The 23,942-nt window shown below is 37.9% G+C and overlaps 1 protein-coding gene and 1 long non-coding RNA gene across 2 annotated transcripts in view; one reads left to right on the top strand and one right to left on the bottom strand.

Annotated features, from left to right (window-relative positions):
- LOC132664192 (uncharacterized) overlaps positions 1-3,120 on the bottom strand; it is a 54,386-nt gene extending 51,266 nt beyond the window's left edge. The window contains exons 1-2 of the long non-coding RNA XR_009603505.3: positions 3,004-3,120; positions 1,819-1,967 (exon numbers count right to left, since the gene is read on the bottom strand). This is a non-coding gene — a long non-coding RNA (uncharacterized LOC132664192). The remainder of the gene's footprint in view (positions 1-1,818; positions 1,968-3,003) is intronic.
- Positions 3,121-3,213: 93 nt separating this feature from the next.
- UBE2W (ubiquitin conjugating enzyme E2 W) overlaps positions 3,214-23,942 on the top strand; it is a 76,968-nt gene continuing 56,239 nt past the window's right edge. The window contains exon 1 of the mRNA XM_078441540.2: positions 3,214-3,315. Coding sequence (XP_078297666.1) covers positions 3,214-3,315 — 102 coding nt within the window. The remainder of the gene's footprint in view (positions 3,316-23,942) is intronic.

The following is a 23,942-nucleotide window of genomic DNA, read 5'->3' as shown; positions in this document are numbered from 1 at the left end:
ATATATCATTTAAATTTTTTATTTTCTCTAGTAGGTACGTGGAATTTGAAATCTGGAAGAAACCTTCAAGATTATGCAGCCAGACTTGCTCATTTTACTGACAAATAAGCCCAAAGAGATTAAGAGCCCTGACCAAGCTCACTAATGACAGAGGTAGGATAAGACTATAAGCATTGGATTCACAGCCTGGTGTCTTTTCCAACATCCAATTAACAAGCTAACGATTACTGAACTACCTACATTTCTTTGATGAGGTCAGGCAGTAGGAGACTATGAACAAACCATCTGTGGAGACACAGACTTAAGTGAAAACTTCTCAATTCTACCTCTTCACACTCCAACAAGCATATTCTCATAGGACTTCTCCTAAGTCTCCAGTTTAGTGCATCACTAGAACTCAAACATTCATAAGTCAGATTATATTATCAATATTGCAGTATTTGCCCAGTGATCACTTTGTAGGTTCTTCAAGTTACTAGACTCTGGTTTCCCATATTTCCTCCCTTTTTCTGCCAGAAAGTCCAGCTGCTTTTAGTCCTCTGTATCACAGGCTCTGCCTTTGCCTTGGTAGGTAAGACCTCAGGCACATACATAGCTTGTGTATGTCCTCTTTTCTTTTGTCTTCCAGGGAGGTGGAGGTGAGGGTAGTTTGTGAGATGAGGGAGAATCACCTCCTTGAACATGATGGTCATTTGTAATTGACGTGGAAATCAAAAATTATCAAATACGTTTTATGTTTAAATTTCTCCAGTTGTCTTAAAAATATGTTCTTTACAGTTGGTTTGAATCAGGATTCCAACAACGTTAAACATTTGCATTGGTTTAATATGCCTGTTGTATCTTTTATTGCAAATGGTGCCATTAAAAAGGTTCATTAAGGGTATGGGAAATCTTAATTTTATTATCGTTGAACTGTTTTCCAAAGGGATTGTACCCATTTCACTCCTATAGAGTTTATGAGAGCTTCACCTCCTCCTCCACTTTTGGTATTGTCAGATAGTTTGCCTTTTGCCTATCTGATACTAAGTCCCACGCTGTAAAGAAATGATGTGTGAGCCTAGTCTTCAAACACTGTATAATGAAATGTTTTAGATAAAAAGATTTCATGCTCCCTGGAAATACTATACACTTCGCCCCATCTGAAAGTCATTGTTTTAGTTCCTGAGTACATCAGGATCTTTCTGTTATATATCAAAGAAAAAATGAAAAAGATAGTAAGCATATACTATTTAATATTTCCCAGGAAAGATATAGTTGGTACTGACTTATCCCTCCCATGAAGATCCTTTTTAACATACATATAACCCAAAGGACCAGATGTTGATTTTACTGTGAGGAGTGTTGTAAGGAATTCTGTAACTCCTTTTCTTATTAGTATGTCATGGCAGGTTGTTGGTTCTGCTGATGTCATAATGCTTTGTTTGTGGGGGTCATCTGATGTCACTTATACTTTACGAAGACTCAGCTTTTTAATAAAATTAACTCTTGGGGTGCCTGGGTGGCTCAGTTGGTTAAGTGCCAACTTCAGTTCAGGTTATGATTCCGCGGTTCCTGGGTTCAAACCCTGCATCGGGCTCTGCGTTGACAGCTCGGAGCCCACTTCAGATCTTCTGTCTCCCTCTCTCTCCCTGCCCCTCCCCTGCTCATGCTCTCTCTCTCAAAAATAAACATTTAAAAAAAAGCTAAATAAAATGAACTTTAGATGGTAAAACCTGACCTTCTGGAGAAATTTTCTGAGATCATAGGGATAAAGATTTCCAGAAGAAAATTTATCTGGAAAAGTTTCCTCTTTCCTTGGGATATATGGGTTTTACTTACAAATGAAATGTTGACAACACAACTGAGCTGACACCAGATATGCTTCTGGATGATTCCTGGTTGCCAAGACCCTCCAAACATTCCTCAAGGACACAGTCATTTTGCACAACAAAGGGAAACCAGCCCATTTCTGGCAATAGGGTGGAATTCTAAGAGGAAAAAGCAAATCAATATAACTTCCTCTCCAGTGATGAAGAATGATTCATTTATATTATTCTATAGAATAATCAGTCTTTTTAAAAGATCTTTTTCCTTTTTGAAAACACTTTAGAGAATTTCTCAGAGAACATAATGATCTATCTTTAGGGAAGAATAACATCCTACATTGCTCTTATATTTAAAATCTTACAGAAATTTGCAAAAAGAGCCCAAGTTAATAAAACGATAGATTTTAAGCTTTCCTTCTGGTAAAGTACAAGCATTCTATTCAATGTATCAGCCACCTAAATCTTTAAAAGAACATGAGGTACAAGCCTTTGGCTTCCATTTTCCTGTTAAAAACCAATGACATCTTCAGTCTTGGGATAGCTTTTAAAACTGTGGCTTCTGATAAATGTTGGCAGAACTGGTGCATTCCCAGAATAAATTCTGAATGCTCAGCTTTCCCTATTCAAAAACATCCCCAGGTCAAATGACTACAAAACTGCCCACCATGAAACAAGCTGAAGAGAAGTCCGGATGTGCTACAAGCTCTAAGTGTAAATTATAAAGTGCACTGGCACATTATGTCTAGGATCAAATCTCTATAAACAAATGTGAATGCCCTAACAACCCTATTACTGATACACGTGAAGTTTAAAACTGAGGGGCTGGGGTAGTGAGGAGACAACAGCACACCAACAAAAGAAAAACTTCCCTTTTCAGGCAAGTTTCAGCTCTATCCTTGACTTTAAAATACCAAAGTGCTGTTTTGCTCTCAATTCTTGTCCCATTGTACAAAGAAATCTGTGTCTCTATCCCCCAAATTAAGAATATGAGAAGCTTTCCAGACCGTAAAGACCAGAAAGCAGCCCCGCAGGTAACTGGCCCCAAGGGTGTGAAAGCGGGCATGGTGGTGAGAAAGCCACGTGAAAGGAAAAAAAATCTGTAAACGCTACACCTGTGGTTAAAAACAAACAAACAAGAACACCCCACGGGACTGGACATCATCAAAATCTCGGGGTATAGAAAGAAAAAAACAACCACCATGGCGAGATCAGAACCAGAGCGGCGTTTCTTAGACGACCAGGTCAGCAGGTGAGCTCGCCGCGCACGCCGGGGAGCTGGATGTGACTGAGTACCGACAGCGCCATTTACCGTGCTCTCGCCTGCCCCTCCCCCACGGAGGCCCAGCGCTCCAGCCAATCCCCTCCCGCCGTCCCCTTCCCATCGGAGGCCCCGCCCCCCGCGCCCAGGATGCTGGGCCCCCGCGGCGTGACGCGAGCACGGCAGCTCCGCCCCCTGCGTCTCTGGCCTCGCCGGCCTTGGGGGGATGGTTCCATCATGGCGTCAATGCAGGTGAGAGGAGTTTGCAGCATCTGGGCGGGCGAGGGAGCCGCCGAGAGAACGCAAGCGTTTTGTCAGGGGCGGCGTCTGGGACTCTGGGGCACCCGGGCGGGCTCGGGAGCGGCCCTGGTAGCCAGTCCTTTCCCAGCCTCAGGACGTTGGGGAGGGGTGAGAGAAGGCGAGAAGAAGGGCGGGGGAGGGGGGTCCTCGGTCGGTCGAAGCGGACACCAGCCGGCCGGGAAGTTGGGGGATAAAGAAGGCTAAGAGGGGGGAAAAGGGCGAAGTTTGGCGTTGGTTCGGCGACAGTGGTCTCGAAATCATCTGTCGTTCACACACACACACTGGCCTGTCCGCCCGCCGCAGGGATGCCTTCTTCGCGGTCCCCGGCCGAGCGGAAACAGCTGCTTTCGCCGTTGTCACTGGGGCAAGGGCGGCCCTGAGAGGGGCTGAGTGTGGGGTAGCTGAGAAGGCGGCTGGCTGCAAAGGCGCCTCGCGGCCTCTGCTCAGGCCTCCCACGCCCAGCTTCCCTGACTATTCGGCCCCTCGGCTCTCCTCTCTTTTGACTCTTAATCCTTTGCCCCGTGTATCTTCCTCTGTTAGCCTTCGCACTCTCAACGAGCATTAGTCCGGCAGCTCACTTTGTAGCTCTCCCCGAAGCTGCCCTTAGTCCATCAACATCATTTGCCGCCTAGTATGCAGTCTCCCCGAGATCTGAGTCACCAGCCCCCTTATACCTCCGGGATAGCTCGCCCTCAAAAATTTTTTTTCTACGGTGCCCCACCCTTGTGATCGCGGTAAGGCTACAGCCCTTTGCCCTTCTTCCCCAGGTCTTCAGTGGAATCTTAGTTTGGTAGGAGGCGTTTATTAACCCGTGTCATAGCTGCCTGAGTTAGCAGTTCATGGTTTTCTGGCTTTCCAACTTAATACATTCTTTTTTTCCCCAAGCCATGGAGTTTGGTGTTTTGTTTTGTTTTCCAGGCAAAGATGGCAACCACAACTGCAGTTTTGTAAAGATTGACTGTGTTATCTATAGCTGCATTTAATTTTACAGATGAAGACTAGCTCTAATGAAAGTATATAGGAAGAGAAGGTAGAACTCTTGTTTGGAGTGTCAGCTGAGTGCTTTTTAGAGTTTTGACATCATCTTAAAGAGACTGACATTTTTCTCAGAAGGATTTAGTGCTTTTGTTTCTAGAAGAATAAGCAAATCTCCCTATCCCCCCCTCTGTTTTTTCTCTCATTTCTAGGCAAGATCACTCTTTCTTCTCTTTTCTGCATCTTCCTCTTTTGTGGACATATTTGCTTCACATTTACTTCTGTGCTTTTTCTTATCTGTTCCCTTTCAACTTATTTTCGGTGGGATATTTTTACTTTTGCTTTTCACTCTGGACTTTCCTTCAGAATAGAAAAATGTATATAACGTTCCTAGTTGAAGGGATGTCACAAAATGGTGCAGGGAAAAAAACAAGAACAATTTGAGGAAACATTATACTTTACACCAACCTCCCCAGAGACGTTAGAGAAGTTTCGTCATTTGAGGCCAAAAAAGGAACTGTGGAACACTAGTTGAACAGTAGATAGGCTATATGACTAATTTAAGATTATTTGTATTAAGATTAAAAGTGTTTGTTTTAAGACTAAAAATTAAGGTTAAATCCACAACACTTGTGAGATTGTATTTGACGGAGAATTCTAGGGATAACTAATTGGTTAGATTTAGACTCCAGGGTTCTGGAAAAGGCAGATTTCAGTTTTTAAAAGAAAAAAGTACAGAACTGAGTCAGTACAGAACTTAATGGTGATAATCTTGGATTTTACATGGCGACTTAAGCAATAGAAAAAAAAAAAAATACTTGCCACTGCATTTTTCTGTGTCCCAAGTACTACCTCTGAGTATCTTATTACCCTTTATTCCTTAGTGTCTTCTGATTAGAGGAATGGAAAACTAAGGTTTCCTATTTTAGTTAAAATAAAACCTTTCCTTTTGTGTGTATTTTTGAAATACCTGATAAAAGTTTTCTGGTAGTAACTAGAAAAATAATTTTAATATAGATAAATCAAACTTCTGAAACACATTACTACTTTCAATGTGTTTATTGTGTCTTTGGTGAACAAAATTTTTTCCTGACCATCTTAATAGCAAAAAAAATTTTTTGTAAAGATTTTGTTTTTTTAAGTAATCTCTACACCCAATGTGGGGCTCAAACTTAAAACCCCAAGATCATGAGTCACATGTTCTATGGACTGAACCAGCCAGGTACCCCTGAAATTTAACTCTCCAAAAAACTGGATTACATATAAAACTGCAACCAAGTTATGAAATTTGTTTATTTACTTATCAATTATTTTTTAAGGGCCCACTGTGTTGGGTACTGATCAAGGTGCTGGAGATAAAGCAGATAAACCAAAGCAGATCAGGACCTCTGCCTTTGTGGATATAATAGTCTAGCTGAGGGAGACAGATAAGAACTAAATATTTAAGTTAATTGCATAGTATATTAGAAGGAAGGTGTTAGTGCTTTGGAAGGAAGTTAGGAAATGGATATTTTGAGGATTTCAGTTAGGAATCCTCAGCTTAGGAAAAAAGGATACTATACACAAATGCTGCTCTGACCATGTCTTACCTAAAAAGTTTTCAGATTTCTTTATCTTACCCATACCAGGATATTGCTGCTGGAGAGATTATGTAAGCTGTGAGAGGAACTGTGTCTTAAAAACATAAATACTCTACAAATGTAGGATTTGATTACTTGGTAAAATGAAATAAGTCTTTAGGATCAATAACATCAAGTAGACTTTGATTTTCTCATTGGAGAATATTTTGAAGTTGAGGTTTTAACTTCTTTACTGTACCCTATCAGTGCCTCCCAGCCTTTTTCTCAGGTGGTGGCATACCTAGGAAATAATTTTTGAATCAGGTATTAAGGTGAATGAAATAAAACATTGGTGATGAGTATCACATCTGTACAGATCTGTACATCTGGCACCTCTGTAATGCTAGAGGTGCTGTCCTCTATCATATTGATAGAGTTGTTCTTCAGTATACAGTGCAGAATTGTGGTTTTCAAACTTATTTGAGCCTTTGAGATGTTCTTTCTCATTTTTTTTTCTTTCCAACTGTTTCTTCCTAGAACAAAGTCACAGATTACCAGGATAATGGTTAGATTATGTTTTAAGAAAGCATTCTTAGAGAATGGTGGGTTTCTGGCAATGCTTAACATTGGCAGGAGTTAGAGTAAAGAGATAGATCCACATTTAATTTTGATAGTTCTAGAAATGTTAAATTACTCTTGCAGATTTTGTGCATTTTTTCTCTCTTACCTAATGGGGACTTATTTATTAACTGTTGATTTAGCTAGATGAAGGAGATTAAGATTTAGAAGCAGGTGGATTTTGAATGGGTGCTTCTTTTCAGAGGATTTAGAAAGAAGAAATTATTTTGGATTATTCACAACACTGCACTGCTCTTTACTCAAGTATCTGGCCGTAGTAATTGAGAGGTAGAATATGGGCTCTTACTGACATTTTTAGTAGTCACATTGCCTTGATGGACTCCATATAAGTATTTGATGTGAAGGGTTACAGCATAATCAAAGGTTAGAAAATTGACTCATCTTGGATCTTGAGGTTTACTGGGTACTGGGAACTTGGGGAGTATATATACCTAGAATTATAGTATCTGAGAAGGTTGATTGGATAATCTGGCTGGGAACAGGGCTGTCAGGGAGCTTTTAGGAGAAGCCAAGGAAAGGGGGAACAGAATAGAATTGAAGGTATTTTGTGTGAATGATAAATATAACTAGATAGTAGAGTTACTTGAGTAAAGGATAAAACTAAGGTAATCATCTTAACTTTCAAAGCAGTCATTGTGATACTTTCTTTTAGCTGTTAATCAATTACTGCTTAATGAGATGCCTTCTATTTTTATCCTAAAGTGTTTGGGTGTTTTATTTAACTTTTCAGGTCTCTTTCACTCCCATGGGCCATAGATCTCCCGAGAATAGGAAAAATACCTTTCTCTGTCTCAAATGGGTGCATAGTGATTACAGCAAATGTTCATTGCTTGGCAAACCAAAAAGCGTTTCTAACTATAGCAAGTTCTGAAATAGTTTAATTCTATTTTACAGAAATCTTTTTTTTAATTTTTAAAAATGTTTATTTTTGAGAGACAGAGAGACAGAATGAGTGGGGGAGGGGCAGAGAGAATGGGAGACACAGAATCTGAACCAGGCTCCAGGCTCCAGGCTCTGAGCTGTCAGCATTTAACCGACTGAGCCACTCAGGCACCCCTGAGAATTTTTTTTTTTTTTTTTTTTTTTTAAAGTTTTTATTTATTTTTGAGACAGAGAGAGACAGAGCATGAGCAGGGGAGGGGCAGAGAGAGAGGGAGACACAGAATCTGAAGCAAGCTCCAGGCTCTGAGCTGTCAGCACAGAGCCTGACGTGGGGCTTGAACTCACAGACTGTGAGATCATGACCTGAGCTGAAGTCGGATGCTTAACCGACTGAGCCACCCAGGCGCCCCCCCTGAGAATTTTTTTAAGCAATTCTGTAATAGTAAGGTTGAGGCCCTATAAAGGAATAATTTAAAATTCATATTTATATATATGTATTCCCCCAAAAGTTGGCTTATTTTCTTAGTTTATCTTTGCCATAATTTTTATGTTTTGCAAAGTGTACTTAACGTTCTTTCTGGATTCTTATTCCAACCTTGTAAAATGAAAATCAGATAATCCTGTTTCATTTCAGTAGAGACGGAGAGTAATCACTTATTTGGAACGTGACTTACCCCAAATTATGTAGCCACTGTGTGGTGAAGCTGTGATTAGATCTGTTAATGCTATGAAGTTGTAGGTTATTAATATGTTAACAAGTTTGGCATTATAGAGAAATCATTGGGACAATTACTCAACTTTATAGTCAAGAAGTAAACATTTGCTAGAATATTTTATACCTTCTATAGCTGAGGATAATATTCCCCATATTTTATAATATAAAGTTAATGCATCACATTTTAAAAAGAATTTTTTTATGCATGTACTTGTGTGCTGAGTAAAACTATGGCAAGTCTTTACTGTTCAAAGATAGTTTTTTAAAAAAAACATGTTTATTTTTGGTTGAGCACAAGTGGGGTAGGAACAGAGAGAGGGAGATAGAGGACCCGAAGTGAGCTCTGTGCTGACACGCTGACAAGCAGTGAGCCCAATGTAGGTCTCAAACTCCGGAACCGTGAGATCATGACCTGAGCTGAAGTCGGGCGCTCAACCGACTGAACCACCCGGGTGTCCCAAGAGTCTTTATTAATCAAGGAGAATTTTTTAAAAATTTATTTTCATTTTTATTATTCTTTTTTGAGAGAGAAACACAGCATGAGCAGGGGAGAGGCAGAGGGAGAAGGAGACACAGAATCCGAAGCAGGCTCCAGGCTCTGAGCTGTCAGCACAGAGCTGGACACGGGCTCGAACCCATGAGCTGTGAGATCATGACCTGAGCTGAAGTTGGACGCTTAACCAACTGAGCCAACTAGGCACCCCAAGGAGAATTTTATTTTTTTTTTTAATTTTTCTTTTAATTTTTTTTTTAACTTTTTATTTATTTTTGAGACAGAGAGAGACAGAGCATGAACGGGGGAGGGTCAGAGAGAGGGAAACACAGAATCCGAAACAGGCTCCAGGCTCTGAGCTGTCAGCACAGAGCCCAATGCGGGGCTCGAACTCACGGACCGCGAGATCATGACCCAAGCCGAAGTCGGCCGTTTACCCGACTGAGCCACCCAGGCGCCCCAAGGAGAATTTTAAAAGTAGGGGTGATCTGGCATCTTTCTGCAAATATAGTTCTGCATAGTATTTATCTAAATCAAACATTTGTTATGTGAATTTTATTTCTTTGTGTCATTGCTGTCTGCTTTAATTTTACCTACATAATACTTGTTCCTGTTTGTCAGGTATTTTTAATAATTCTTCATTTGATAGCCTTTATTTGTGAATGCAGGTTTTGGGTCACCAACAAATGGTGCGTGCCTTTGAGTTATTTTGTTCTGATAAAAACTAACTTCAAAAAAAAAAAAACTAATTTCATTCAGTAGGTCTTACAAAACTTTATTAGAAAAAAATATAGGATCTGGAATCAGAAGACCTGGATTTAGGTTCTGTTTCACTGCTTAATGTCTGTGTTGCACAGAAATCAGTGTGTCAAGTTAGTGGTTAAGACAAAAGCAGATTGATAGAGGTAAACATGTATGAAACTGCTTTTTTTCTCCTGTAGTATTCTTCATATTGGTACATGACAACTTTATTCATCCATTTGTTTTACCAGAAACCTTGGTTTCGTCCTATCCCATAGTCAAAACAACATCAAATTCTATCCAGCTCTACCTTCAGAATATATCCAGAATCCAACTGTTTGTCCTGTCTTCTGAATTACTTCCTGATGGAAATCCTTGTCATCCCTCATCTGGATTATATCAACAATTTCATAACTGATTTCCCTGCTTCTGCCCTTGTTCTCTTACTGTCTTTTCTCAGCCCATTATTTAGATTCTTTCAAAACAAAAGTCATATGTCATTGCACTCGCATCCCTGCTGTGGTTTCCCCGTTTTACTCAGAATGTACAGTTGACCCTCCAACAATGTAAGGGTTAGTGGTGCTGACCCCTGTGCAGTCCAAATCCATACATAACTGTTGACTCTCCAAAAACTTTACTAATAGCTTACTGTTAACTGGAAGCCTTACTGATAACATAGTTGATTAGCCTGCATTTTGAATGTTATGTGCATTATATACTGTATTCTTAAAGTAAGCTAGAGAAAAAAAGGAAAACCATAAGGAAGAGAAAATGCACTTATATTACTTTACTGTATTTATAAAAAAAAAATCATATGTAAGTGAACCTGTGCAGTTCAAACCCATGTTCAAGGGATTACACCTGTAATCCAGAGTCCCTGTTAGGGCATAGAATGCCTTATTATCTATCTTTTTCCCCTCCCTGCTCACTTACCTACAGACTCCTTTCTATTTCTTTTTTTTTTTTTTTTTTTTTAACATTTATTTATTTTTGAGACAGAGAGAGACAGAGCACGAACGGGGGAGGGGCAGAGAGAGAGGGAGACACAGAATCCAAAGCAGGCTCCAGGCTCTGAGCTGTCAGCACAGAGCCCGACGCGGGGCTCAAACCCACGAACCATGAGATCATGACCTGAGCCAAAGTTGGATGCTTAACCGACTGAGCCATCCAGGCACCCCCAGATACTCACTTTTTAAAAAAATTGTCTGATTCTTGCTCCTGTGTTGGCTATCAATGGGAAAAAGCAGATTTCCTATATGATCCTGTGTCAAATGAGATCTCTCCTATTTCCACACTATAGGAGGGAGAGAAGAAGTATGGTTTCTAATTAGCATGTATGCTTGACTAATTCTCAAATTTTGAAGAGGATTAGCAAGGTAATATTTTGACTTCTTATAACAGTTTAAATGGCACATTCACGTTTTTTTTAATTGAAATATAATTCACATATTATAAAACTTAACTTTAAAAAAAAATTTTTTTTTTAATGTTTATTTATTTTTGAGACAGAGCATGAGCAGGGAAGGGGCAGAGGGGGAGACACAGAATCCAAAGCAGACTCCAAGCTGTCAGCACAGAGCCTGATGTGGGGCTCAAACTCACAAGCTGTGAGATCATGACCTGAGCCAAAGTCAGATGCTTAACCGACTGAGCCACTCAGGCGCCCCAAAACTTACCATTTTTATTAAAATGTACAATTCAGTGATTTTTAGTATATTTACAACAATCATTACTATTTAATTCATCCCCAAAAGAAACCTTTTACTTATTAGCAGTCACTCCCCATTCCTTCCCCCCTCCCCGACTCCCCTTCTCCACCCCTGCCCCTCCAGATGGAAATCACTAATCTGTTTTCTGTCTCTTTTTGCCGGTTCTGGGCATTTCATATAAATGGAATCATACAATATGTGGCCTTTTGTAACTGGCTTCTTAGTATAATGTTTTTGAGGTTTATCCATATTGTTGCTTGTATCAGTACTTAATTCCTTTTTCTGGCTAACAGTCCATTTTATGGTTATACCACAGTTTATCCATTCATCAATTGATTGACATTTGGGTTGTTTCCTATTTCCATTCATCAGTTAACTGGCAATTTGAAGTGTTTCTACTTTTTGAATGCCACTATGAACGTTCATGTACATGTTTTTATTTGGCAGTGTTTTAATTTGTCTTAAGTATATACCTAGTAGTGGAATTGCTGGGTCATTTGGTAACTCTGTGTTTAACTTTCTAAGGAACTGCTAGGCATTTATGACAGCACCATTTTACATTCCCACCAGCAGTGTGCAAAGGTTCTAGTTTCTACACATTCTGGCCAGTGTCTGTCCATTTTCTTGATTATAGCTATCGTAGTGGATGTGAAGTGGTACTTCCTTGGTTTTGTGTTTGTTTTGTTTTGTGTTTTGCTTTTTTTTTTTTTTTGACAGAGAGAGTGCATATGCACACAAGCGGGGCAGGGGCAGAGGGAGAGAATCTTAAGCAGGCTCCATGCCCAGCATAGAGCCTGACTCGGGTCTCCATCCCATGAACCCTGAGATCATGATCTGAGCCAAAACCAAGAGTCAGACATTTAACCGACTGAGCACCCAGGCGCCCCTCTCCTTGTGGTTTTGATTTGCATTTCTCTAATAACTAAGGATGTTGCGCATCTTGCATTTATTGGTAAATTTCTTGGAGAAATGTCTAGCCAAATCCTTTGCCCATTTAAAAAATAAAGTTGTCTATTTATTGAGTTGTAAGCGAGTTTTTTTCTGTGTGTACTCTGAATATAAGCCCCTTATCAGATATGTGATTTGCAAACATTTTCTCCGAGTTATGTTTGCACGTTCCTGATGGTATCCATGCCAGCACAAAATTTTTTATTTTGATTAAGTCCAATTTAACTGTTTTTTTCTTTTGTCAAATTTATGCTTTTGGTGTCATATCTAAGAAATCATTACCTAATCGAAGGCCATAAAGATTTACACTTTATTACAGCTATGTTCTCTTCTGAGAGTGTTAACAGTTTTAGCTCTTACATTTAGGTCTTTGATTCATTTTGAGTCCACTTTCATATATGATGAGGCATATTTAGTTTAATAGCATTAATATGGCAACTTGTTTTTTTTCTTTTTGAAGTTGCCCAATGTGAGAGCCTATCAGATTTGATAGTATCCTGCTGGATTCAAATTATTTTTCTAAGTCAAGTGGAGCTGTTAAGCTGTTTTTCAGATGACATTTTGTATTGCAGCCCTACTACTAAAAAATGTTGATTGTGGTCCTAATAAACTGTTACTGAGAATATTTATTCACATACCCGCTTTTATCATAATTAAAATAGGCATACCAACTTAACTTTTTAGACTTAAAAAGACTTCACGCCACAGGGCATTTTAGAGGTCATCTGATTCAGCCAGCATACCTTTTCTTTAAGTCATTGCTGTATTTTGTGATTAGAAGTGTTTGATAAAATATAATTTGTTTACTATTGTACTACATGAAAAGAAGATATTTGAGCAAATTGAGTATATGGGTGTTTTTTTTTGTTTTTTGTTTTTTAATGTTTACTTACTTTTGAGAGGGGGGCACAGAGAGACCAGAGACAGAATCCAAAGCAGGCTCCATGCTGTTACCGGAAAGCCCAAAGTGGGGCTAGGCTCAAACCCACAAACTGTGAGATCATGACTTGAGCTGAAGACCCTCAACCTAGTGAGCCACTCAGGAGCCTTGAGTATATAGGCTTTTATTTATTTTTTTTAATATAGATTTGATATGAGAAAAATTGTCACATTCTTAGGAAATCCAATTTAGGAGTTCTAGTGGAGAAGATTACATAGATGAGCATATTGGTGTCATTGTTCTTGATATTGCTTAGTGGAAACTCAAATAGAATTCATTTCTTTGTAACAATTTGAGCTACCTTGATACTTCTACAGACTATTCTCAGTATTCATGGATTCTGTATACAGGATTTGTGAACCTGCCTGCTTGGTAAAATTTATTTGTAAGCCTAAAGTCAATCCTCATGGTGCTTTTATGGTGATTTGTACACATGTGCAGAGCTGTGAAAAATTGGAGTACCTAAATGCGCACGTTCCTAACTGCAGTCAAACAAGGCAACACTCTTTCATGCTGTAACTGTTTCAGCTGTCATGCTGTAAACAAGTGTCCTTTTTTTGGTCTATTTAGTACTTCATGTTTTCGGTTTTTTTGCATTTCTGTGCTTTTCGAGATTTCACTGTTTAAAATGGTGCTCAAGCATGTTATTGAAGTGCTGTCTAGTGTTCCTAACTGCAAGAAAACTGGAATGTACCTTATGTGGAAAAGGTGTGTGTTAGATAACCTTTTTTTAGGCATAAGCTCTTGGCCTTAGGTTCAATGTTAATGAATCAACAACATATATTAAAGATTCTTTAAACAAACACACAAAACCAGGTTGTTACTGATTGGTTGAGTGTGACCAGAGGATGTAGGAACCTAACTCTTTCCCTTAGGAACAGTGTGGTTCAATATTTGCTAATTTAGTATTTGCTGTGATTTTATAGTCTGTAACATAACTACTGTGAATACTGAGAATTGGCTGTTTGATTTAAATTTCAGTCTGCCTTTGATTTAAAATATATTGCAACCAGGTTAAAACTGGTAAAACTTGCTACATCTAGGTTCCTTGTTTCCTTTTTTACCTTTTTCTGCTGTAGATCGATGCCTTCTAGTTTTTTTTACTTGAGTTACCCGTACAATTCAAGTTGGTGGTTTCCCACTTTGGCATTATATTGAAATCACCTGGGGAGCTCTGAAGGGGGGTGGGGGGGGTGGGGGTGGGGAACCTATCCCCAGAGATTGATTTAATTGGTCTGGCATGCATCCTGGGTATTGGAATTTTTCTCAGCTCCTGGGTAATTCTAATGTGCAGTGTAAGGTGAGAACTCATCTTTACTACAGGGGGTGAACTTGGGTGTGCAAATGATGTAAATTGGATCAGGTGTAATCCATCTCCTTGGACCAGATTTAGAGTTCAGGAGATAGTAGATATTTCTTTCTTCTTCTTCTTTTTTTAATTAGACCTTCTTTTTTAATGTTTATTTTTGAGAGAGCGAGTGAGAAAGAGCGTGCACTGGTGCTCACAAATGAGGAAGGGACAGAAAGAGAGGGAGACAGAGGATCTGAAGTGGGCTCCATGTTGACAGCAGAGCGCCCGAGTCAGGGCTCGAACCTGCAAACCGCAAGATCATGACCTGAGCCAAAGTTGGACACTTACCCGACTGAGCCATACTGGTGCCCCAATAGTAGACATTTCAAAGTTGATACCTCTGGAGAGAACTTTAAGAACCAAATTTGAGGGGCGCCTGGGTGGCGCAGTCGGTTAAGCGTCCGACTTCAGCCAGGTCACGATCTCGCGGTCTGTGAGTTCGAGCCCCGCGTCAGGCTCTGGGCTGATGGCTCGGAGCCTGGAGCCTGTTTCCGATTCTGTGTCTCCCTCTCTCTCTGCCCCTCCCCCGTTCATGCTCTGTCTCTCTCTGTCCCAAAAATAAAAAACGTTGAAAAAAAAAAAATTTAAAAAAAAAGAACCAAATTTGAGACTGACAGTGTTTCTATGTGTTCCTGGCTATCTGTGTAATTACAGTTTTATCAGAGAACATCCATTTCCTGTACATATCAGAACCAATGTTGACTGCTTTATTAATTTTAGTGAATTCTCTTGTTTGGTGGCTATTTTATACAAAGAAAGTTTCTGCCAGGAGAGTTCTTTTGTGGAGGAGGATACTTTTGTGAACAAAATACATTCTGTGGCTGCTGTGTGGTCTTCTAGGCTCAGTTATGAGTTGAGTGATTTTTCTATGCCAATTGTGTACCTAGACAGACTTACCAATTTTATTTCATGAATCTTTGGAGTTGAACTTGAGTAATTCCAATCTCAAGTTGTTTTGTTGTTGTTATTTTAAATAATCTTTGGGGCCCTGTATTAAAATATGAATAGTTCTTGGAATATTAGTCTTGTCTTTAGTCTTCTGGCCCTTCCTTAGGGCCATTATTATTACTGGCCCTTGCATCTCCCATTCTAAGGCCTATGCTGAACTTTTTATCAGTCCATTAAAATCCCTGAGAGTCAGGTTGTTTATATGATTCTGGGTGCTGGGTCTCTCTCCCCTGTCCATTGGTTGAAGTGGACATTACTGCAAACATGTAGATGCTGCACCCTTAACTTGCTAGGAATACTTAGCAATTGTTTTTAGTCACTTTTTATATTGAACATCCATTTTGAATTCTGGGTCTTTTTTTTTTTTTTAAATTATGAATTCTGGGTCATTTTGATAGCCCTCCTTCTTCTTATTGTTCCTGGGATTAAAAAAAACAAAGTTAGCCCTTTCACTTTGTACCTGACATCATGCATGAATCCACCAAACTTAGCTTCAGTCCTCACAGTGTATGCACTTTTTCCTAACTCCTAGCACATTTTACCTCTTTCATTAGTATTTTTCATTTCTGCCTCTGTATAACTCACAGAGCAGTGTATTAGTGGTAAGCACTCAGGTGTTTTCTGAGTGTTCAGTTTCGGTAGAACAGAGACTCAGGAAAATGCTTTTTCAACATAGGTCAGAAGTGATATGAGAACATGGGTTTCTTGCTATATCGCTTATTCCTTTGATGTCTCTTTTTTTGCTTCTGCCTTAGCCCAATTACACCAAAGAAATGAGGTGAATGGGAAAAAGTATATAGAATTTTAAAATCAGTGTAATATTTGTTAATTACATAAATCTCTCTCAACTGGATTAATATTTGGTTGGTAATTCTTTCACATCGGAGAGACCTTTATGAACTCAATGCAAATCTATTTTTTTTTCTCATGATTAAACTTCCAGTCCATAACCCTTATGGTAACAGCAGATAATCTTAGGTCTTGCTTCATTGGTACTAAAATAATGTGGTTGCTTTCTCTCTAAACCAAAATATGTTGTGTCTCAGGATATTTCTCATGTCTGAAATTTATTCTTCTTCCAGATGTTTTATTCTTAGGGTGTGTCTAGGTGTGGTTTGGGTATAGATCTGTTTGTGTGTGCTTGTCGAGGTAGGAGGTTGTTTGGGGAGAGGGTGTTTTGGAATAGGGAATTTGTGATTGGTTCCTTCAGATTTTGCAGAAGACAGGACCTCTGTTGATGTCTGTAAAATGCAGACTGGTTTCTGATAAGCCTTTTTATCTTTAAACGTAAAGCTTTTGCATAGTGACAGAGTTTTACTTCAGATTCTTCCAACTTAAAGTACATGGAAGAAATTGGCCAGTTTAGAATACTCCTACCAAAAACAAAACAAAAAAACAGAAAAATCAACCCTGAAAGGATAAAGAAGTTTGGCTCAATCCTGGCAAGCTTACAGTTTTCAGAAGTTTGTGCTGACAATGATAGAAGTACCAGGGGAGGCTAAGACAGTTAATGATGAAGGCTTGGAAAGCATTATCCATGATCCTAAACAGTAAAAATGGTGTCAGTAGGTACTGCTCCCTCTTTTTTTCAGCACCTAGTCTAAAATTGATAATTTTTTTGTATCAGCTTCTGACCGAAACCAGGTTTTTTAATTTAAAATATGTTGTTAATGTGTTTTATTATTGTATTTTACATTTTCATAAAGTGGCCAAAAATAAGGTAAAATTCAGCTCTAGTTTTGTAATTGAAAAAAACTTTAAGGTAAATTGATATTTTCTTAAACTGGCAACATTGGTTGCCAAAATTGATTATATAAATCAGTCATTTATACTTATATTTCTTTTTGTTTTTGTTAGGATGAAACTTAGTGTAAATACATTTTATGTTCGCTTTAAGTTTATTATTCAAATAGACTGTTTTACTCTCTAGAGTGTTACTGTGTTACTCTCTAGAAAAACATCAAGTTGTTGCTCTTTGTTTTAGTTAATTTTTTTTTAGTAATCTCGACACACATCGTGTGCTGGAACTCATGACCCTGAGACCAAGAGTTGCATGCTCTTCCAAGTGAGCCAGCCAGGCTCCCTCAGGTTTGTAGTTAAATCTCAGTGGCCTTGCATTTCCAGAAATTTTACATACTAATGTTAAAGAAGTTGCTGACTTCTGAGTTTGCATGGAGTGAAAGAAACGTTCTAAAGGTATTCTTAGACTCTTAAGAGTTATACTGTGGCTATTTTTGACAGCTGAGGCCCAAATATGTGTAAATTTGTAAGCAAAAATTATCATTAAGAAGACAGTGATTTGTGGTGCTGGCTGGCTTAGTCAGTGGAGCATGAGACTCTTGATCCTGGGGTTGTAAGTTCGAGCCCCACATTGGGTGTAGCGATTACTTAAAAGCTTTTATTAAAAAAAAAAAGACTGGGGGGTGCCTGGGTGGCTCAGTCGGTTAAGCGTCTGACTTTGACTCGGGTCATGATCTCATGGTTCGTGAGTTCAAGCCTCGCGTCGGCCTTTGTGCTGACTGTGAGGAGCTTGGGATTCTCTCTGTCTCTCCCCTGCTCGTGTGGGTGCATTCCTTCTTTCTCTCAAAGTAAATAAATAAACTTTAAAAAAAAATAGTAGCCTTTCTACTACTATACTATTTATACTGTTGTAGCCTTTTATAACACATTGATGTCTTTTATAAAACATAAACTGAAACTATTCTGAAAAAAAAAAAAACCCTTTTATTTTGATCACTTCTACGTATGTACATATATATGAGATACTCTGCCATCTACCTTAAGCACCAGGTCTTAAGCATATTGCCATATTTTTCATGTTAAAAATATTCCTGTAAACATTAAATATGATTCTATTTTTCTTTTCTTTTTTTTGATTCTTATTTTCTTATTTGCCAAAGTTAATCTAATCTTATAGAGGTTTCTGCTGTGTCAAGGGAAAGTATTGATGGAGTAAATCCCTAAAATCACAGGATAGCATAACTGAGAATGCTGAGGAAGAAAACAAACAACTGTTTATCTTCAGTGTAATAAAAAAGTTGCACAAACTATCTTTTCATTAAATGTCTATTTGGGTTTGGCAAAGTAACTAACCTGGAATCTTAAGGTTAGTAGTTCACTTTATGATTTTATTCTTGCTGATGGTAATCTTTATAAATAGTGCTTAGAGAGGCATCACATTTTGTGGGCGTTTAAATGGGTAAAAGGTAACAAGGGGAGGGAGGAAAATTGTTTATACTGAGTAGCTTTTCCCCCAATACTATTTTTTTTTAGTGTTTATTTATTTTGTGAGAGAGATGGAGCACACGTGGGGGAAGGGCAGAAAGAGAGGGAGACACAGAATCCGAAGCAGGCTCCCAGCTCTGAGTCGTCAGCACAGAGCCTGATGTGGGGCTCGAACCCACATACAGTGAGATCATGACCTGAGCTGAAGTCGGACTCTTAACCAACTTAGCCACCCAGCTGGCTCCCCATACTATTTTTAATTAAAAATGGAAATTTGCTTGCTTTAGACAAGATACAAGGTAATGATAAAATGAATTATGAACCTGTTTGCTTTCATAGTGGTGATTTGTTCATTTGGCTAACTAAAAAAGTTTGTATAGTAGATTTTGTAATTAAAAGGAAATTTAGAGAGCTACAAAGAGAAAGTAGCTCTTTGTATAGTAGCCTTCTCTTTATTTGCATTTTTGCCTCTGTGGACCGGAAGCAGACAGTCCTCCTTTTGACATATCGATCCTTTGACAGTATGTCAGAAGGTCAGTTATACCCTAATGCTAGGTCACAGTGCCTACATCATTCACCTCACTTTGTCTCATTATGTAGGCATTTTAACATCTCACATCATCACAAGGAGGGTGAGTTCAGTATAAAAAGATTTTGAGAGAGACTACATTTACATAATTTGTTGTAGTATATTGTTATAGTTGCTGTATTTTATTTTATATGATAATTTATTATAATATTTTACTGTTGTTAATGTCTTATTGTGCCTAGTCTATAAATTAAACTTTATTGTATGTATGTAGAGGAAAAAACAGTATACATGTAGGGTTTGGCACTCTCTGTGGTTTCAGACATTCACACGGGGTCTTGTAGTGTATCTCCCTCAGGTACAGGGGCACTGCTGTATTTAGTTTTGGAACACGTTGTAAACCATTGTAGTTATGTAGAGATCTGGACATACAGAAATAACACTATGTTCACGTTAGATGAACATATTATAATATATGGGATTTACAAGATAATATACAGAAGTGCTTAAAACTTTGATGAGAATGTATGCATCACTTGTAAAACTACAGAAAACTAATTGCAGGTAAATATTGAATCAGACTGAACGATGTCTAGAGGAAGCTGCATGTAGCTTTAACTTGTGAAAACAAGTAGAATGGGTTCTGGGATTTTTTAATTAAAAGGAAATTTAGAGGTCATTTAATCTAACTTTTTTTTTTAATGAAAAAATGGGCCCCAATTTGAGGTGACTTAACTTGGCTAGGTTCATACTTCTCAGAGAACTCTACTTAACAGACAGAACAGATATGTTTTCAAAGAAATTGTCCATGTTATCAATTTTATCTTTCCAAGATGAGTTCCATTACAAAACTAGATTTTACTCAGTAAAAATCACAATAAGAATGCAGTACATCTTTAAAAATATATGTATTTATTATATGAATGTTCTAATATTTACGCTTAGTAAGTTCCAAATCATCAGAAGTGTGTTCCTTTGGGATTAAGTCTATAAAAAGGAAAGATCTGTCCAACTAAGATCCATCAAGTTTGTGGCTTAAAAAGATCTTATAAAATCTTCTTAGTCGTAAAATTTAAAAGGTAAAGGCCCTGGAAGCTGTCTTCTGGTATAGAGAGTTGAGTGTCAGTGTTTGTTCTAACAGCCTGTCATGATCTAAATAGTCATGTTCCTGTTGTTTCCACTTTTTTCCCCCCCATTATGAGCTTTTATTCTCTTCCCACCCCTCAATTTTAAATTATTCCTTAGAATAAATTTTTAAGAATAGTGTTCCTGAGTCACAGAATTCCGTATTTTCTGGCTCTTGAAATACTTGATGACAGTTAATTTAAAGTCATTGGGTTGGAGCTTCCCCAAAACGGTAGAAAACTATTTTGCTTTAGGGGTACCTACAAAAAGAGTGGCCAGTAAGTAAGACATAAGCATAGCAGAAATGGGAACAGAGCCGTTTTGTATAATAGAATCAAAGGGGGTAAAGCTTTTCACGTGGAAGATTATAAGTGATAAGTCACCAAAATGGATGACTTTGTTTTTAAGTAGGCTCCACACCTAACGTGAGGCTTGAACTCACGACCCGAAGATGAAGAGTTGCATACTATACTGACTGAACCAGCTGGGCATCCCGAACCCCAGTAGAATTTAATAAGCAAGTAGCATTGAACCTTGAGAAGTTTTGAGGGGTTGAAGCTGAAGTGAATGTGTTAGAGGGGAAGTAGAGAGGCAGTGGATGTTGGCTGAGTTCAAGGAGTTGGGATAGTGAAACGAAAGGAGGAAATGGACAGAAGTAGAGGATAAAGGATGACTTTTTGCTTATTTTAAAGCTGGCAGAGACCCAGTTGATGGCTGAAGGGAAGGGATTCTGGAATGGCAAAGAGTGAAGTTATTATAAGTCAAATTATTAATTTGATCCTAGATGACTTGATAAGATCCAGTGAGAGACTGATGGGAAGATTTTGAGAAGGGAAAAGAATCTCCTTTGTCTGGGACTTCAGTGAAGGACCAGAGATTGACTATAGGGACCATGTGTTTTGTTTTGTTTTTTCTTTTAGTTTTAGCTAAAGATGAGGAAACAAGTTGTGGTTTGCATTCTTTGCATGTTTTAGTATTTTTTGCTAAGCGGAAGCTTTCCATTAATAACTTTTGGAGAACATCTGGGGCTAAATTTATAGATTGCAGCTGAGAGAGACGCTGAAGTTTGTTATTTAAAAATATTTCCCCAAAGCAAATGAAGCTGATGCATATTTTTATTTGTTCTCTAATAAAGTTGGTTAGGGAAAACTCATAATTTTAGGATAGTAATCTTTTATTTCTTTTTATTTGCCATCTTATTTTTTTTCTTTTTTGTCATCTTTGAATTTTGATACTAGTGTGTTTATTTGGAACTTTCAACTTTTCAAAATAATGTTTTGTCTGTTGGACAGTCTCATTCTATCCTGTTAACAATCTGAGGTAGATATTTAATTATACAGGAATTAAGATAAAGGTTATTATTTATTCAAAGTTGCATATATAATATACACTCCTGAAAACAGGTATTAATTTTTTTCAATGAAATATATCCCTTACAGCATATTCTAATTTATACTCTTTAAGGTTTGTGCTTTGCTTACCTTTAGAACAAATAAGTGACAGAACCTACTATTCCTAAATCCTAATTCTGGTTTCTTGTGATAGATCTGCAGTTTGATTTGAAGGTCAAACCAAACTTTCCGCTCTTTGAGGACAGTATTATCCATCATTTTATCCAGCATATTTATTTAAGGTTTGATATGTGCCAAACCTTGGCTAAAATGTGCATTTTCCACTACATAGCATGTTTTATGCTTTATGACATTTTATTTTCCTGAGTAATTTCTTTATTAATACTTACAAAGTCTCTGGATATAGCCCAGCCTGGCAAACTGGAAGGTAAAAAATTTTGAATTGTACCTTTACAGGAGAAAAAAAAAAAAATTAATATTCTTCCGAAGTTTAAAAAGGTTAGCTTGAGTGAGACCTCATCTCAATCAGGCTTAATGCTGATGACTGTTTTTCATCTACAGTGTGAAATGTAGTGATCAGAAGGAGAAAGTAGACTCAGCACTGTATTTTATTTCATCTGGAGTCAGTGTTTCTGGGTAACTTAAATATTTTATTTGGAGTTACAATTTTCAAAAACTCCAGATAATTTCTGAACTAGCTTGAGAAATTCAGGTTTGATTCTGGGGTTGTAAACTCATTGCCTTCTGAATGAAGCAAAGCTGGTTTAAGGTATAAAGTATGTGTGATGCATGCATTGAGTTTGTAGTAGAGAGCCTACCCAGCCTAAAGAGCCTCATTTAAAAGGAGCAACTATGCTTCAACTCTGGTTGATTGACTTATTTTCATCCATCAGTCTGAATGTTCACAAGAAGCTTGAATTCCACAGGTTCAAAACTGAATTTAGTCTCAGCTGCCTCCAGCCCCAAAGAGAGATCTGCAATTCCTGCCTGTTCCTCTTAACTGTATTTCTTTCAGATTAATAGCACCACCATCCATCCAAACTAACATCCTGGAGTCATTCTTTTTGCTTCTCTTCCTCTCCCCCATCCAGTTACCACTCAATCCAGTACATTCTGCATCCTAATATAGTCCTGTGATTGCTCTGGTTGTTCAGTAGTAGTGTCCCAACCCTTCTTTTTCTAGTATTCAATCTGACTTCCTGGTCTTCCTTCTGTCTTAACTTCTCCAGTGTATCTGCCCACCATTATTGGAGTTATTATTTTTACTAGAAAACTTACACACGTTTAATGTTGAAATTATAGAAAATTACAGATAGGCAAAAAGAAAAATCACTACCCCAAGAAAATCACTGATGTTAAGATTAAGGGGTATTTTAATTTGTAAATATTTTGGTTTATATCTTTCTTTCCTAGGTATACAACATTTGCCCTTGAAAAGACACTTCCCTTGTAAAATCAGTCCCTGATCCTGAACTCTAGGTCCCATCTTCTTATAGGTTTTTTTACATCAGTTATCACCTTCTGTATTTACATGTGCTTCAGTTTTTCCTTAAAAAATAAACACCTCCATCTACCATTTCTGCCAACTATCATTCTATTGCTGTCCCTTCTTTCACAACCAAACTTTTGAGAGTGGCCTAGAAAAAAAGATGATGAAATATACATACAAAAGAATTTAAAAATTGCAGGTGAATATTTAAATAATATTAATAAAATACTGAACTTAAATAAAAGTTACCATTACTTTTGAAGTTTTCTTTCTGCCCCTTCTAATTGTACCTCATGTCCTTCGCTGAGTAAATTTCTCTTCTGGTTTTTATCCCCAATTTTTTATTGTAGATTTACCTTAAACTGTATATTGTTTTGCTTTTTTGAACATTAAATAAATGGAATCATACTGTAAGCTTTTCTGACTTTTGTTTAGCATTTTAAGATTAATTTATCTTGATGGATGTAGTACAATTTTAAGGTTAAGTAGTGTTCTTTGTTACAAATTCTATCAGTATTTATTTTACTCCCAAATTATTATGAACATTCTGCTTTAGATATACTGATACCTCTTGCCTGGTGCACACGTGTATGGTTTTCTTTAAGATATATATCTAGGAGTGGACTTAGTGAGTGGTACTATGTCTTTGTTCAGTTTTACTAAATGTCAGAAGTAGTTAAATCAGTTTATGTTTTTGCTGGTAGTACGGGAGTCCCAGGGATACCACATACTCCCTGATATTTGGTATTGTCTGAGTTAATAATTTTTGTAGGTGATATCATTGTGGTTCTGTTTTACATTTCCTTGATTATTTGTTTATGGGCCATTTTTGTTTTCTCTTGTATGAAATGCCCATTGACTGTTGTCAGTTCATTTGTCTTTTTATTGATTTATAAAGTTCTTTTGTATGGCTAAATTCTTTTCCCAATTCAAGATTTGTTTTTTTTGCTTTCACAGGG

This window comes from Panthera onca, chromosome F2, assembly GCF_046562875.1.
Source record: "Panthera onca isolate mPanOnc1 chromosome F2, mPanOnc1 haplotype 2, whole genome shotgun sequence".
Lineage (NCBI taxonomy): Eukaryota > Metazoa > Chordata > Mammalia > Carnivora > Felidae > Panthera > Panthera onca.
Note: the sequence above shows the minus strand (reverse complement) of the source record. Positions and strands in the feature narration are given on the sequence as shown.